The sequence below is a fragment of the Drosophila subobscura genome, chromosome O (genome assembly GCF_008121235.1).
Source record: "Drosophila subobscura isolate 14011-0131.10 chromosome O, UCBerk_Dsub_1.0, whole genome shotgun sequence".
NCBI classification, from domain to species: Eukaryota; Metazoa; Arthropoda; class Insecta; order Diptera; family Drosophilidae; genus Drosophila; species Drosophila subobscura.
Window position 1 is genome coordinate 14,660,806 of NC_048533.1, and position 15,388 is coordinate 14,676,193.

Here is a 15,388-nt window from a genome sequence, read left to right on the forward strand (position 1 = left end):
ATGATGACAAGGACATGACCAGCAGCAGCACCAGCGCCAGGAACAGGTGAAAAGCGAGCGGGCGACACTAGTGCCCCTCCAACACCCTCTCATCACTCCACCCGCTCTCTCCCTCTCTTTCTCTTTTGGGGCCCTGCCTGGGTCAGTATTCGTTGGCCAAAGGTCAAAAGGGGGAACACAGAAAACAACGATAAAGGTTTGGCTGCCTTCCACGACCTCGACGCTGCTCCCATTCAACTCGCTCCACTGCCCATCTCTCCAGCACTCTCTCTCTCTCTCTCTCTCTCTCTCTGCCTCTTTCCATCTCCTCCCCCGCACCATCTTTTGTTTTCAAAATTTGGCGAATGCTAAAAAACTTTGCTAACGACAAAACGAACGGTAAAAGCCAAAGGGTAAACAACACAAAGGCAAAACGAAACAAAAACAAAGATGAGAGACACCAGAGGGTGAGTGAGGTTGCTGGCTGAGGAGAGCAACGTAACGGGATGGGACGGCACGGAACGGAACGGTACGGTACGAAACGAAGCTTACGGGTTTTTGTTGTTTGCCGTGAATGTTGTTTCTACCACACATACACACAAGAAATATTGTACGTGCCTATTAGAGATGGGAAGTGGGAGAACGACATCACGCACGATTATTGGTTTTAATAAATATTTTTAGTGGAAACATTTTTAGTTGAAAAAAGTTGGGGAAAAAAGTCAGAGAGGATTAAGTGCGAATATCGTGAAAATTTTTATAAGTTCTAATTCCTTTCATATAACTGAAAAATTAGCCGAAGAGATCTCCTTGGCTGGTTTACACGAACTCAAAAGCGATGAACACGAAGTGTCACGTGTCACGAAACCCTTCTCTAGCACACAGCGTATGCCTCCAACCTGATACATATCCGTCTATGTCGATGTAAAAATGTGTTGTTTAATTGGTAGGTTGAAGAGGGTAGTGGCAGGCAGGTTGAAGAGAGAGAGAGAGCAGGGCACAGCAGGCTGAGGGCAGAGCAAGCAAAGGGCAGAGCAGGCTGAGGGCAAAGCAAGCAGAGCAGGCTGAAGGCAGCGCAGTGGCAGAGCAGTCGAAGGGCTAGCAATCGGATGGCAGTTGGCGACGCTTAATTGATACCCAAAACGGCAGAGGTGTGAGAGACAGGTGTCTATTATGGTGCTGAATACCTAAAGGACTATTGGCTAATAGTGTGACAGGAACAGTTGACTGGGAACTTGGTGGTGCTGGCAACACATCTATCCAAGAAGCAGCTGCAAATGTATAAAGATTCAAATATCTCGCTGGACACATTCTGTTTAATCTTTTCCAGGCCATTTCCCTGTGCTCGCTCCCTTCCGGTTAATAAACTTCCGCACAATCATTAAACCTCGCCTCGCCATGGGCCCCCTAAAAATATGACCATCTGCTTTAATGGGGGGCACAATCATCGTCAACTTGCCACTGACCGTTTGACCTTTTGGGGCCACAGCAAGTAGCGGCAGTCCGATCACAGGCATCAGCGCCATTAGGCGAATGTCTGGCGCCAGCCAAACTATAAAATAAATGCACAGGCGTGGCGCCAAATCGTAGCCAGGGGTGCCGGACCACACGACAAGCAAATGACCCAAACAACGACTAGCAGAACAGAGACGAGAAGGAGAATTTGACAAGAAGTTGAGCCTCTGACAGAAGCTGAAACAAAAACATACTTGATTTTTTTTTCTAGTTGGATTTTGAGTGGATAAAAGTGCAACGCTTGGCAGCGGTAAGAGTTTTCATAAATACTTCTCCCATCAATTATGCTTTAAATATATTTAACACAAGCAATAAACTGCTTCACCGATTTGCACTTCAAGCTGCTGAGTCTGAGTCAGACGCTGACTTCTATTGGGTTTGTAACGGTAAAACTTATATGAAGACCAAAATAAAATGCAAGCTACGCACCGCTGCAGCGCTGGCCGGATAGGAGAATAGCGCAGAGAGGGAGCGCGCTGGCTGCAAAGGAGAATAGTGCAGAGAAAGAAACATAACAGTGCACGCAGCCGAGGAGCAGAGAGCAGAGCTCGCAGCAGAGGAAGAGAGGAGCAGAGATCAAAGCTCGCAGCAGAGGAGCGAGAGCAAAGATCGCAGCAGAGCTCGCAGCAGAGGAGTGGGAGCAGAGATCACAACAGAGCAGAGCCCAAAGAGGAGAACAGAGAAGAGGACAACAGAGCAGAGCAGGTAGCAGAAAATAACAACGCAGCGCAGCCCGTGTAGAGAAGACTGCGGCACTGGCGCTTAGTTTTTTTATTGCACGTCTCCGCATGTGGTGGCTGCGGCGATTGTGGTGACTCTGAAGGAGGGTGAATGCCAGGCCAGCCCCCAACATTAAACAAGTGCCGCGTGGCCACGTCCGGTGCACGACTTTGGTTTTTAGTGGCGGCTTTCGCCCGTCAGCGGGTACGTCGTTAACGCGGAGACGCTCAATTTGGCGCTACGCTTGCCTGCGCCTCGGTCGGTGCGGCTGACCTTGATGATATCACCGGCAGTCCTCCATCCCCCCTGTCCACACACTTTCAGTTCCTGTTTCAGGCCAAGAACTAGTCGAAGACATGTGCGAATCTCTCGCTCAAAACTCACACGTGCCACCCTGCACCCACACACACGCAGCCCGACACTCCTCTGCTCCGCTCCCCTTGGTGCCGATGTCTTGGGGTTCTCGGGTTACCCCATGGGTGTGCTGCACTTAATGCCCAAATAAAAATCAATAATCGGGCAAATGACAAGTCAACCAGCAGCTGAGCCGAGCTAAACGGGCGGAGCCGACAATTCTGAACCGTCTTGCGGCCCCAAAAAGAAAACTTATACATACGTACATATGTATATGTGTACATGTGCTGCTCACTCTGTGTGTGTGTGTGTGTGTTGGCATGTTTGTTAGGAAAAAAGTTGTATATTAAGTAACCTGACAGCGAGCTTCCCCGTGTCGCTCGCGACCCCAAAACGTGCACCGAAAGTCTCCACTCGACTTGACTCGAATTTATGGCATTTTCACTTTTTATTTATGTATTTTTTCTTGGTTTTAGGCTGCATTTGCTGGTATGAAATATATGGAGTCATTAACCCAGAGAGAATGTCAGAATTTGCAAAAGAAAATGGCACACCAGAAGGCGGCATAAAAGTGGGGGATCGTAGATTATTTGGTCTTGTGTGCATAGTTTTTGGGGAAGAATTTAAAACTAGATTAAAACAAACAAGAAAAAGAACTAACATGAATTTTACACTTTCTGCAACGTAGACAAGAAAGAAAGAGAGGAAGAAAATCCGACACATAAGAGATGGGAGCGATGAGACACGTTAAAAATAAAGTTTTTATTGAAGAATTTAGGAAGAGTTTTAGGGATCTAATATAGTATAAGCGTCTCATACAACAAATATAAATGTTGCGGTGGTTTTTCTACAAAGTCTTCGCATTGAATACTTAGCAAAAGTAAAACAAAAATTCTTTCAACTAATTAAGCGCTCCGAAAGGTGTCGTTGCCCTGTCAGAGATTTGTTTTGCCAAACATCTCAATCCTCAGTTTCCCACTTAAATGCCCCTCTTCGCCTCTCCCCAGCGGATGCTGCATAAAATGTCAAAAGTGAATGCTTTGTTTCCGTATGAAATGACGCAAGAAAGGAAAGCGCTTCCACTGCCAAAGGGCATTCAACAATACCAGACACAGACACGATACCCAGCAAGTGACGTCACAATACATACATACATTTACATACATATATGTGGATATGTGTGTACCCGAAGAGTGTGTGTGCTGTGTGCTTGGTCCTGGCCCTGTGCTGACCACAAAACCTATACAAAAGGCCCCCGAACGAAATACCAAAGTTGCCGCAGGCTGGTTAATTATATGAAACAATAACATCAGCATCGTTGAGAGCAACCAGCAATGGGGCTGGCATCCTTGGCACATGTGCAACATTGCCCCGGCATAATGGAAACTGTGCAACAGCCACAAGGGGGCCACAATCAATATTGATGCTTTTGCGAGGCTCTGATGCTAATATGCGATAGTCGACGGCAATAATTAAGTTCATAGCAGCGTAAGAGTTTTAATTGGGCTGCTTATTACAATAATCAGTGCGTAGGGAGCAGCTGCGGGGGGTGGTGGCAATGGGGGTAAGGGAGTCTGCGACTCTTACTATCACTGGGGCTGTGTGCGCTCGTGTGCACTTGCCTGAGTTATTCAATTTGTGGCAGCAACCAAATTGCAGCCAGCCACAACAACAACAGCAACAACAATGACGGCAATCACGGTAGAAATGACAGCAGCAGCAACAACAATCAGCGAAAAATTAAGTGGAAAACGCGGGCTGGAACTTAAATGGAAATTTAATTGGCATACGCATCGATAATTTTGTTTAAATTTTTCTACTACAATAATTGCAAACGTTTTATTATTTATGCGGAGTCGCCGCTTGTCAATTAGTCAGGCTGCTATAATTATGCTTGATTATGCATAAATACTGCGTACATTCCATAGATAATTCAGCCGAATAAACCCAATTAATGCATTAGTTTTGCGATTCCAACGCATTTGCTATCAGCTCATTAATATTGATCATTATCATTGTTTTTGTATTATTTTTATAATATTAAATGAACAATTAGGTGAGGTAATCGATTAATAAAGATGTACGTAAGGCAATTGCATTATAAAATAAATATAAATTTGCAGATATCTAAGGACTCTCAGGCTCCCAATTATGCTCACTGGTTCATGGCGGGTTTTGCTCTTTCAAAGAGCGAATGACGATTGGTTAGCTTTAATCTGTGCATGGTTAAAGCAAAGATAAACCAGCATAAAAAGGGGCGAACTGCGAGCGATTTACAGTCAAAGTCTGAGCATTGTACAATCACACTGAACATCGGGCATACGCCGCGTATTCCCAAAGACGCAGCAGAACTTCGCATTTGTTTGCCTTTGAGTGGCACATGCGCCGCGCCAGAGCCCAAGCCCGTGCCACACTTGGCACTTGCTTTTATTTTACCCTGGGTTACTTTTAATGCCCGGCCATGGAGGACAAGGAGGCACCGGAGCACCCGGGAGCTCGCTCGCACACACACATCGAGCGGCTTATTCCCAGTGCACGTTCCGGGGACTGTGCTCGTGAGTGATTATCCACCTGCAAAAATGGCGCAGAAAACAAGAGCTTATATTTACACACGCCGATGCTCATTTCAAACGCCCAAAAAGGCTTACAGCTAATCAGAGAGAAACCATTTGTGTTTAAGGCAATCTCGGGGCAGGTCAGAACTGTCCTTTTATGAAAGAAAATTTACTGAAAATTTAGCAAATAAATCTGTAACCAACAAAACACATTTTAAAGACTTTAAAGACAACTTCTGCCTCAGCTTTAAGCGCAGCTCCCTGGCTATCCCCAATAAAATCTAATGAGACTGCAGCAGACAACAAATCGCCGTATTATCGCCCGGCAATGACCAGAGGGGGGAAGGGAAAGACACACACAAAACAGCAAATAGTAAACAGCAGCAAACGGCAGCCAAAAACCAATAAAAGTAGCCAAAGTACAGACAAATAAAAACCAACCGCATAAAACTAATGTTAAACAATTCCCTTTTTGCTCCGCTCCTTCGCTTCCCCTCCTAGTTCTTTCGTTGCTTTCCGTTTTTGTGTTGCGTGCGTTTTGCTTTGGTTTTGGCTCCTCAGCTCTACGATTGTCAGGGGCTGTCATCGCCCATCGCCCATCGCCCAATCGTCATCGCAGGGCCCCTTATAGACACAATGATGGCTGCCCCAGGGCCCCCGAGGGTATGCAATAAAATTGCGTTTTAATGCTGCTCAAACGGTCGAGCAAGAACACATTTACAATGCTCCTCGAGTGGCTGTCTGTGCGGAGTCGGGTGCTGGCACTTGGCTGAGGCTGAGTCTGAATCTCGGCATACTTTTTCGAGGTACGGCAAAGCAGCGCAGGAGAAACCTATGGAGGAGGAACCTATGGCAGCTTATTTACCACAAGAGAAACTGCTATTAATATACAAACAATTCAATTAGCTCGAAGAGAACTCAGATAGATTTAATTTCAACTCTGAAATCAGTTGTGGAAATTCAACTGCCGACAATCTGTGGCAAGCCCGACTGAGAGCTTGCTGTCTGCAAATCTCGAACGAACTGTGGAGGTAAATCCTCGGTTGGCTCGCACTCGTTTCGTACCTTCAGCTCGTCATTCAATATTCATATTAGCCGAGGGTATACAACTGTCCCACTGTCCCCCTTTTGTTTCAATTTTATAGCCCACTTTTTATGCTCTTTTCTGTTTGTTGTTTGTCCTTCGCATTGTTTTATGGCATTTTATTTGCATATTTTTGCGTGTTTCCTGCTGCGAATACACACACACACATGTAAGAGTTTCTGTGTGTGTGTGTGTGTTTGTGTGTATATCGCATGATTTTCGATTCCTTAGCGAGAGCGGCAGAGTGCAAGGCGAAAAGAATGCTACTCCCAGCGGACCCGCTGGGGCCATGATCGCAGGGCCAACTCCTTGGTGGCTTTCATTTTGCATTCAGAAGTTGCTCGTTGAGCCATAAAATATTACACCGAAAAATAAGAGAAACAAGGGGAGGGGGCAACGAAAGGCAACGCAAAACAATTCTCAAGTGCTTCGCGCTTTAAGCTTTTGCGGACGCTCTCTGTGCTGGGTGTTCCTTTGTGTGTGTTCCGTGGATTCCGTTTGTTCCGCGATGTTCGGGAACACAAAACACGGCGAGAGTTCACGGCTCCGTGTTTGAGCTGCAGGCCGGAGTTCCCACGCCACACGGCTTCCTTTGTCAGTTAATCATACATTTTTTTGAAACTGATTCAATTAACTCCAGTCCCCACCAAGCCACACTCCAAACCCACTCACTTGTTCTCACTTTATCCCAGTGGCAGAGTCTACCGTGCCCTATGCAGTGGACAAAAAACTGCATTCAAGTGGTGATTGGATGCATTGTGTGTGCGAAATTGATGGCTATGGATGGATGAGTGCACTGTTGGATGGATGGTTGGCTGGATAAGCTGGTGACAACCGGAAGCTACATGCCGCCGCATTCGTTTTCAATTAATTTTAATTTTCAATGCCCAAAGGCAATCAGCCGTCACATTAGCGAGAGTCTGGAATAGTTTTAATGGCATTTAAAGCTGCGTTTTGCCCAGGAAATGTGCGAAATATTTCACAGAGATTATGGGAAATCTTCTCTGAGTAAAAATGTTAAACAAAATTGATTATTTTTCATGTCATTTCAGAATAATTAGCAAATATTCAGAGCGCATGAAATCCGGCACAGATTTTTATTTAATTATTCAATCGATCTTTTGGGCACCAAAAAACCAAACTGCAATCAAAATTCGACAAACATTTCTAGCAACAACAATAAAATATATTTGATAAATATTATTTGCATATTTAGGCCCCAAATGCAGCCCTTTTATGAGCACTGAGAAAGATTTCATTTTATTTTCATAAATATTTTTGTACACGGAAAAGGAAAAGCAACATAAAGGGTTATCAAATGTGCAATGTTTACCGTTGTGTGTGTGTTGCATATGCAACATAAATCTCAATCTAAAATGCAGTGCACATAGAAAAGAGCAGAAACAAAAGCCGTATCGGCGGGCATCCAACAAAATAGTTGAACACATTTAAGCGCGCTCATAGATACAGCACAAACATGCTACGAGATACAAATGTATCATAGATAGATGCGAGTATCTGGGTATGTTTGAATGCGAACATGAAAATAATCCCCCATGATTGAAGCCGCACCGAAGCGAACTGAACGCAAACTGCACTGAGCCGGGAGCCGGTGCCCGGTGGTCGGTGACCGGTGGCCGGGTCCGGCACGCAATCTCATGAATCTGGGCAACTAATCAGCGTTTGTATCTAATAAGCCGTTTGTGGAGGAGGGCGATGATCGTCGTGTGTGCTGATGATGCTATACACTATGATGCTATGAATGTTTGGGCGGGTGGAGGGTTGATGCATGGGTTAAGTGTGATAAATCGACAGTTGAGTTAAGCGAGAGCTCCCTTTCAGCATGGCATGGCATGGCATGTGGACTGGACTGAGGGAATGTGTCACAGCAAATCTAGCAAAATATTTATACGCAGCACTGCTGCAAATTAAGCAAAAGTGATGCCACACACACACACACAGACACAGCCATAAGCTTATGTATATTCGTGCCCCACTTGGGGACACCATAATCAAGAGAAATGAAAGTGGAAGCAAAGAAAGAGGAGCGCCAGGCAGACAGACAGAGGCCAGAGACAGGAAAATAAAATAAAAGTGTCTTTTCATCAGAATTTTAAATGTGCCACAGCTCTCAGCGCCAGAGTTCGCTCAGTGTGGGTTGCCGAAAAGAAGGCCCATGTATTGTGTGTGTGTGTGAGAGTGGGTACAGGTGTGCGCGTGAGCCGACCGAGCGGAAGTTATGGAGCCTACGTGCCCCACAAAATACATGGATGGTGCCTCAATATATATGGGCCAAGCGGGCCGACATTGAGGCAGCGCCAGAAAACAGCAAAACAGCTCAACAGGGGGGAGAGGACAACGCGGCGTCACTCGATAAACCACCAATACCAATGACCAGCGCCATGTACATACATACATATGTATGAATGTATGTGTGTGTGTTTGTGTCAACACACAAATTATGAATTTTGTAAGACACTCCCGGCCCCCCCAGCTTTTTTCGCGCTGCTGTTGCTGTTGTTGTGTGCGCCCCAAAATTGCTGAAGACTTTACGGATCACGGCGCTCATCAAAAATCGTTAAATGCGAAAATCGAACAACAACAACAACAAAATATATGGTGAAAAGGAGGAAAAGTTTGAGGCAGCAAAACAATGCTGAAAGTCTCCTCTCGCATAACTCACCTTTTGTGCGCTGCTCGCAGCGGCAGGATGCTGAAGATAAGTATTTCACCTCCCCCACACTCTCACCACATGTCACTGTTTCTTTTTTTTTCTTCAAATATTTGCAATATTTCGCTCAGCTAGTTTTTCGAAAACAGCAAGTGATTAGTAGAGATTGATTTCGGTTACACTTCACTTGGGTTCAGCAGAGAGGCACGGGGGCAAATTTCAGCTAATGAATATCTTTCCGCTGCCTATGTTATGCCATATGCATGCGGGCATCTACATACACATGTACACATACACATACATATAAGTAGTTGTGCATGTGTGTGTGTGTTTGTTTGAGAGCTGGCCAACACAAAGGCGGAAAGAGAAACACTCTGGTGTGCTGGTGCTAGTGCTGATTCGGATGCCTGTGGCTCTCCTTTGAAATGGAATTGGCGTAGTCTTCGTTTTGCTTTACTTTATGTTGTTGCTGCCTGGCCTGCTGCCTGCTGCCTGCTTTCTTCTTGCTTTCTGCGTTCTCCTTTGCCTTATCTGAAATTCGTTTGCTTGTATTTTGCGCACTGAAAACTACTGCCGCCGCGCTACGTGGTTGCCTGCTGCATAAAACACGAAGCTTGAAGCATCATGGATAGCATCATTGGATATCAATTCATGTCAAGATTTGTATAATATATTTTAAGTTTATTTTTTTCGTCGCGAATATATTCAATATTTGTTGGTTTTTGTACCGAACTTCAATCTGAATTCAAGCAAAACTTCTGTTGTGTCGTTGTGTCTGTTTCCGCGGCCGAGAAAATATTGAAAGATTGAGGCGAGCCCACCAACATACCCACTGTCGGAGCCGAGCGCAAACGAAGCCTAGAGAGCTGAGTCGTTTTGCTGAGTGATTTCGTTTGTGATTCCTATTTCGGCTGAGTGGGATTTTTAAGGGACGATGCTGGCTGGCATCACGCTCAACTCAAGTCCGACTGGGATGGAACAAAAGAGAGCGGCGCCAAAAGCGAGAGCCGAGCTAAATATATTAAAATGGAATGGACTGAATGGAATAATATAACGGAGATAAAAATCTACTGCGACTGTTACACGGTAACGCAACGCAACGCTCTCTCACTCGCTGTCTCTCTCTCGCTCTTTATATTTTTGGCAAAAAGCTCTAAGCGTAAGCTTGGAGCTTGGGCACGCTCTCGGCGCCCCCCTCTTCGACACTTTGCGGCATTTACTGTTGTTGTTGTTGTTGCTGTTGTTGGTGTTGTTTTTCTGCCCCACGAAATTTCATTATCTCGAGTGGTCGTTTGTTTATTTATTTGTCAAGCACGCTCTCGTCTCGGTAAATGTTATTAATGCCCTATTGTTCTATTGGTTTGTCAATGGGCAGGCTCTAATGATGTTTAAACAATTGCATTCGAACTACTTCTAGTCGAAGTCCGCTACATCTCCTTCTCCATCCACTTGTGCGAGTACAACTGGATCTAAGATTACACTCTGTGGCTTAAACACGTATTATCATGCAAACACAGGTGCACAGGTCTTATCAGCAGTTGTTTGTTTTTGGGGCTGTAACACTGTAAGAGCCCCCAAAAATCGATCACGCTGTTCTGTAAATATTCAAGCCATGCCAGCTCTCTCCCACACACGTAAACAAGCAGACACAGGCACACACAGACGCAAGCACAAACACAAACCTTCTGCTTCAGCTTCAGCTGTTTTGTGCCGCAAAGTATGCCATACCCACAACATGTACAAGTATTTACCGTATTTATTCTGCAAGCACTTGCCACTGAACTGATCTGATCGAATCGAGGCGAACCGTCACTGAAAATGCCACTGGCAATCACCTCCTTTTCTCTACAACGGCTCTACTCTGCACTTTTCGGAGAGGACCGTACAGACCGCCAGCTAGGAATCAGAGCCCCCAATCGGAATTACCGTTCTCTGTGCGGTGCGACAACGAAATGCGGAGAAAGTAAGCGTCGGCGTCCGGGATGAAACTTTTTTTCGTTTTGTTGTACATGGAGGAAATTTGATATGAAAACATTGAGAAGCACCGCAATGAGCTTTCAGCCTTCAGCTGTGTGCAAAAGTTGCCAGTAACCAAGCGCTCCGCTCTCTTTCTCTGTTCTCTCTTTCACTCTGGCATTCTGTTATATGCAGCAAACGAAAGCTTACGCGAGTGAAGTACAATCAAGTTTTGTATTCAGACTCGACTAAAGAAACGTAATGGCATAAGTATCGAAATAAGTCACTGGGGAGTCCAGAAAATAAATGATAAGGTACATGAGTTTGTATTCAAGCTGATAAAAAAATCTTTATACACACTGAATCATCCTGATATTTATTGGCCTTTTTATCTTACAACCTATAAACGTGTTGATCAACTCTCGGTATCTAGTTGAAAGCTCTTCGAGGAAGAGCAATCTCATGAGCTGTATAACGGTCGAACAGACCGGGAGACAGGTTGCAGCTGGAAAATGTTTGAACTTTGGTGTCTCGGCTTTTATTTCAATAAAGATTATTATTTATTTTAATCATTATTAATTATTAATCAGATATAAACAAGGAAATAATAGAATATTTTTCAAATCTCCATGAGGGCAAAAAAACTGCTCAAAATGTAACTTTTTGCGATTAAAAACTGAATGCTAGAAAAACTGTAAGATTGATTAGTAAATAAGTAAGTTTAATGGCGGTTGGTAGCTGCTTTTATTCGCTTTTCATAACATTTAACAGTTCCTTTAAACCAGGTGTAAAACACTCAAGATTTGATAAGATAAGTAAACTTACCGCTGAAAAAAACACTTAAAGCTAAAAAATAAATACTTTATGCACTTAGAAAATCGTTGTAAATTTAATCAAGTAAGTTTCTTGTGCACCCTAAATATTTATACCATGCGATCGCATGCAGTTCTTTATACATACATATGTATATATGTATGTACATATTTACTTATATACAAATGTATGCATGCACAGTTTGAGTTACTTGTTGCGCCGGTTTGTGTTTACTTTGCCCAAAACCATGAAGAAACTATATAAGGTCTCTTCGTCAAAAATTAGGGAGCGTAACAAAGCTCTCGCTGTAAGTGTGAGTGAAACGACAATGGAGTGAGCGCCCAACCTTCCGCGTCGCCAAGCAAATTTTAGGAAATAAGACGAGGAACGCTGCCGCCGACGAGACCTCCTTGTAGTTTCTTCATGCCCAAAACATTCTCCAAGTCGCTCGTGCCTCGCCGATCTCTCAGTTGCTGTTGAATCTTTTGGTTGGTTGGTTTGATTTGATTTTGCCGTGCTCTTGGCTGTGTTCTAGTGCATTGTTTTTGATTGCCTTACGTGGGTGCGCGGTAAAGAGATTATTTATAAATTTCACGCATATTTGGGCGTACAGCGATTAATTGCCTGAATAACAGCACATGTGGGATCCTCCAAATTCGCACTGGCGTTTGCCTGAATAATTAAAATATTTGAATCGAATCACTCCAAGTGTTAATTGTGCCAACCGGTTTGTTGTTGTTGCTCCACAATTGTTCCACTGATGACTTAAGTCGCACTGGGAAGACACACCCCACCAACTACATAAAATATGAGTGCTATTTGCATAATGACGACATCTAATTGGAGAGGATCAGCATGTAATCAGCAACTCAAAACAAAGCGCTGAAATGTCGCCCTGACCTCAGAGCTCCCTCCTGGGGGAGACCTTCCACTTTCAAGCTGCCTTCTTTGGGCAGAATCAAAATCAGCTCTGACGCTCGAAAGCGATACCCAAATAGGTCGCTCGAATGCTTGTCACGAACTTGAAGTATACAAAAGTGAAATCTAACTGAAAGAAAGCAGCCATTCAAATGCAGTTGTGTGGAGAAATAAAACCATTAAGAAATGCATTCCAGGAATGCCAGACAAGTGGAAGAACGATAAGAGAATAACAGAAGTTCCATTCAGAGTCGGCAATTTTGATGTGTTGTGGGTGGATCTCTGATAAGATTCGCAATATGTTCAGGCACATCTCTTTCATTTATCTTATCTTGCAGCTTGAATTACGCCGAAGAAGCAAACTCTACACATCAAGATGCCCAATCCACTGTGGTTTATTTTCTGGCTGCTGGTCTTCTGGTTCGTCTCCTTCTTCGTGGCCTTCTTCTGTGCCTTCTTCTACATTTGGGTGTATGCATTCGCCTCCTGCATACCCGCACTGTCGGTGAGTATGGGTACGGCCAGAATGGTCCGGGGTGGGGTGGGGTGGGGTCTCTGTCTCGGTGTCGGGTGAGGTCATCGCCACTAAACAAGTGCTGCATGCGGCCTGTTGCTTATCGCAGACAAGTAGATTTCTTCACCATTACTCATGTGCCATAACTGTGTGGGGGCTTTACGGAAAATGTGTGATAACATTTAGGGGAGATATGCTCCTACACCTCCACTTACTCAGCAACGAATTACTTTATCATTCGCAGGGCATAGCGGACATGCTGCTCCAGGGCGTGCAGTTTCCGTTTTTCTGCGGCAAGGCCATGCTGGAGGGAAAGCCCGCCTTCTAGAGACGATTACTTATTTATAAACAAATACATTTTACGACTAAGTGAATAATAATAATTTATAACACTTGCTTTGGACAATATCTTACAATTAAATGTAATTAATTACTGTTTTTAAAAACCAAAAGAACATTCATTTGCGGACTAAAATAACAATTAATAAATAAATTTATTAATGAAAATCGATTAACAAACTTATAAAATGTAAACTGATGAAAGCACCAGAAAGCAAGCAGCTGCTCGACTTGAGCCTTGTTTTGAACTGATTCCATGGGTTGAGTGTGGCCGCTGGCGCGCTACTTTGTCGTGGATGCCACTGTTGCATTTTGCTGGCTGCTGCCGGGCGTATCAGGCGTAGCTGCACTGGCGGCGAGATCGAGACTAGATTGAGCGGCAAACGAGCAATCCTGGTCGCTGAATGCGCGTAGCTCCAGCTCTCCGATCAACTGCATGACTCGGATCTTGCCCTCGGTGGCTAGCTTTGGCGGTAGCGACTTGACGGTGGCGCAGACGCTGTCGAAAAACAGCTCCAGGGAGTCGCGCGGCGGGGTGGGGGTGGAGAAATGCTGCAGCTGGTAGGACTGCAGCTGCCGGGATGCGTACGACTGCGGCAGACGCGCGGCTGGTGTGAAGCAGCTGCCGGAGGCTGCTATGGGCGTGATGGTAGCCTTGGTCGTAATCTCATTCGACTGTGTCATGTTTGCTGGCGTGCACTGTGCAGCCATTTGACCCACGAGCGCCGGCACCTTCTTGATGGTGATGCGGCATGGCTGCGGCACCGTGGCAGCTGGAGGGTACGGAGCGCCGGGCTGCGGCTGGCTGGGCAGCTCATTGATGGTCACGTGGAGTGGCAAGTAGTCCAGCATGCCGGAATGTTGCGAATCACTTTCGGATATGAGGCGCTGTTTCTTGGATGCTGGCTCTGTCACGTTATCGTTCTGGGCATCAGCATCGCCATCTCCATTTGGGTCGGTGTCATCATCCTCGACCTCTGCATCGGCAGCGCCATCTCCATCGGCATCGCCATTTCCATCGGCATCGGGAATCTCGGTGTCGGCGTCTTCATCATCATTCTCTTCCTTTTCTTGGCCTGTACCATACGACGTCGGACCCTCCTCGTAGTCGGAATATTCCCACTTCATGACCCCGGACGACGCCTCCGCATATGTCTCAGTATTTTGCACCAGGGACTTGCGGGTCGCATTCTCCGTGTGCTTGATGCTGCCCTCGTGCTTGCCCAGATCGGAGCGCTTGCAACTGAGGCGGCACTCGCATACCGCGCAGAACACAAAGTGTGGATCCGTCTCGTCCGGCAGCAGCCATGGATATATCGCTTGGTATTCCGGTTTTGTTTTCGGTCTTGGGTACTTCAGAAGGGCGCACGGTCTGCGCGGTCTGTACTCTGAGCGCAGTGCATCGCTGTGGAGAAATGTGGACACGGATTAGCGACAATCGAGTGGCGGCTGGTTGTGAGTACTTACAGTTTTTCCTGAGTTAACTGTAGGTTGGCCATTAATGCAGTTTTTGCTAAATATAAACAAATTTGAGTGCAGTATTAGGGCTGCAAAACCAACGATGGCACTATCGATCAAATTGATGGTGTTGCAAATAAACATGCGATTAATTGATTGTGAGAAAACGTAATTTTTAAAAAATATACAAAACTAATACAATTAGAAAACATCCTTGTCCAATCGCGAAATCAGAGACACCAAATAATTAGCGATATGATATTAGATATTTTCGATAAAAATTTCCAAATATCGATGGCGTTTGCAGCCCTGCTCGTATGACCGTGCGTGGTATACAGCCAAAATACCGCAACGTGGTTGTTTTTCGAAAATTAAACAAATTACTTAAGCGACCTGTTGCTAAAAATGATTTCTATAACGTTAGAAGTATAGCCATCATAAAATGCATCTTTTGCATGCACATTTTTCATACAAAATAACTATACATGCATGCGTTCAAAATAAGCGCGAAG

General features: G+C 45.1%; 3 protein-coding genes across 4 annotated transcripts in view; 1 reads left to right on the plus strand and 2 right to left on the minus strand.

Annotated features, from left to right (window-relative positions):
• LOC117898870 (acetylcholinesterase) overlaps positions 1–15,388 on the minus strand; it is a 42,586-nt gene that overhangs the window by 26,455 nt on the left and 743 nt on the right. Inside the window, exon 2 of the mRNA XM_034808551.1 lies at positions 13,113–13,120. The gene's annotated coding sequence lies outside the window, so the exon portion shown is untranslated. The remainder of the gene's footprint in view (positions 1–13,112; positions 13,121–15,388) is intronic.
• Positions 12,049–13,518, plus strand: LOC117898875. 2 transcript variants are annotated; one of them, XM_034808556.1, is made up of 3 exons: positions 12,049–12,135; positions 12,904–13,070; positions 13,324–13,518. In XM_034808556.1, the coding sequence occupies exons 2-3, from the start codon at positions 12,942–12,944 to the stop codon at positions 13,405–13,407; spliced, it is 213 nt and encodes a 70-aa protein (XP_034664447.1). In that variant the 5' UTR covers positions 12,049–12,135; positions 12,904–12,941; the 3' UTR covers positions 13,408–13,518. The 2 variants fall into 2 exon arrangements, with proteins under 2 accessions (XP_034664447.1, XP_034664449.1); XM_034808558.1 differs by lacking the exon at positions 12,049–12,135 and adding an exon at positions 12,194–12,216.
• On the minus strand, positions 13,564–15,074 carry LOC117898873. The gene is made up of 2 exons (XM_034808554.1): positions 14,886–15,074; positions 13,564–14,823 (listed from the first exon to the last, which is right to left on the minus strand). Exons 1-2 carry the CDS (start codon positions 14,915–14,917, stop codon positions 13,701–13,703), a joined length of 1,155 nt encoding a protein of 384 aa, XP_034664445.1. The 5' UTR covers positions 14,918–15,074; the 3' UTR covers positions 13,564–13,700.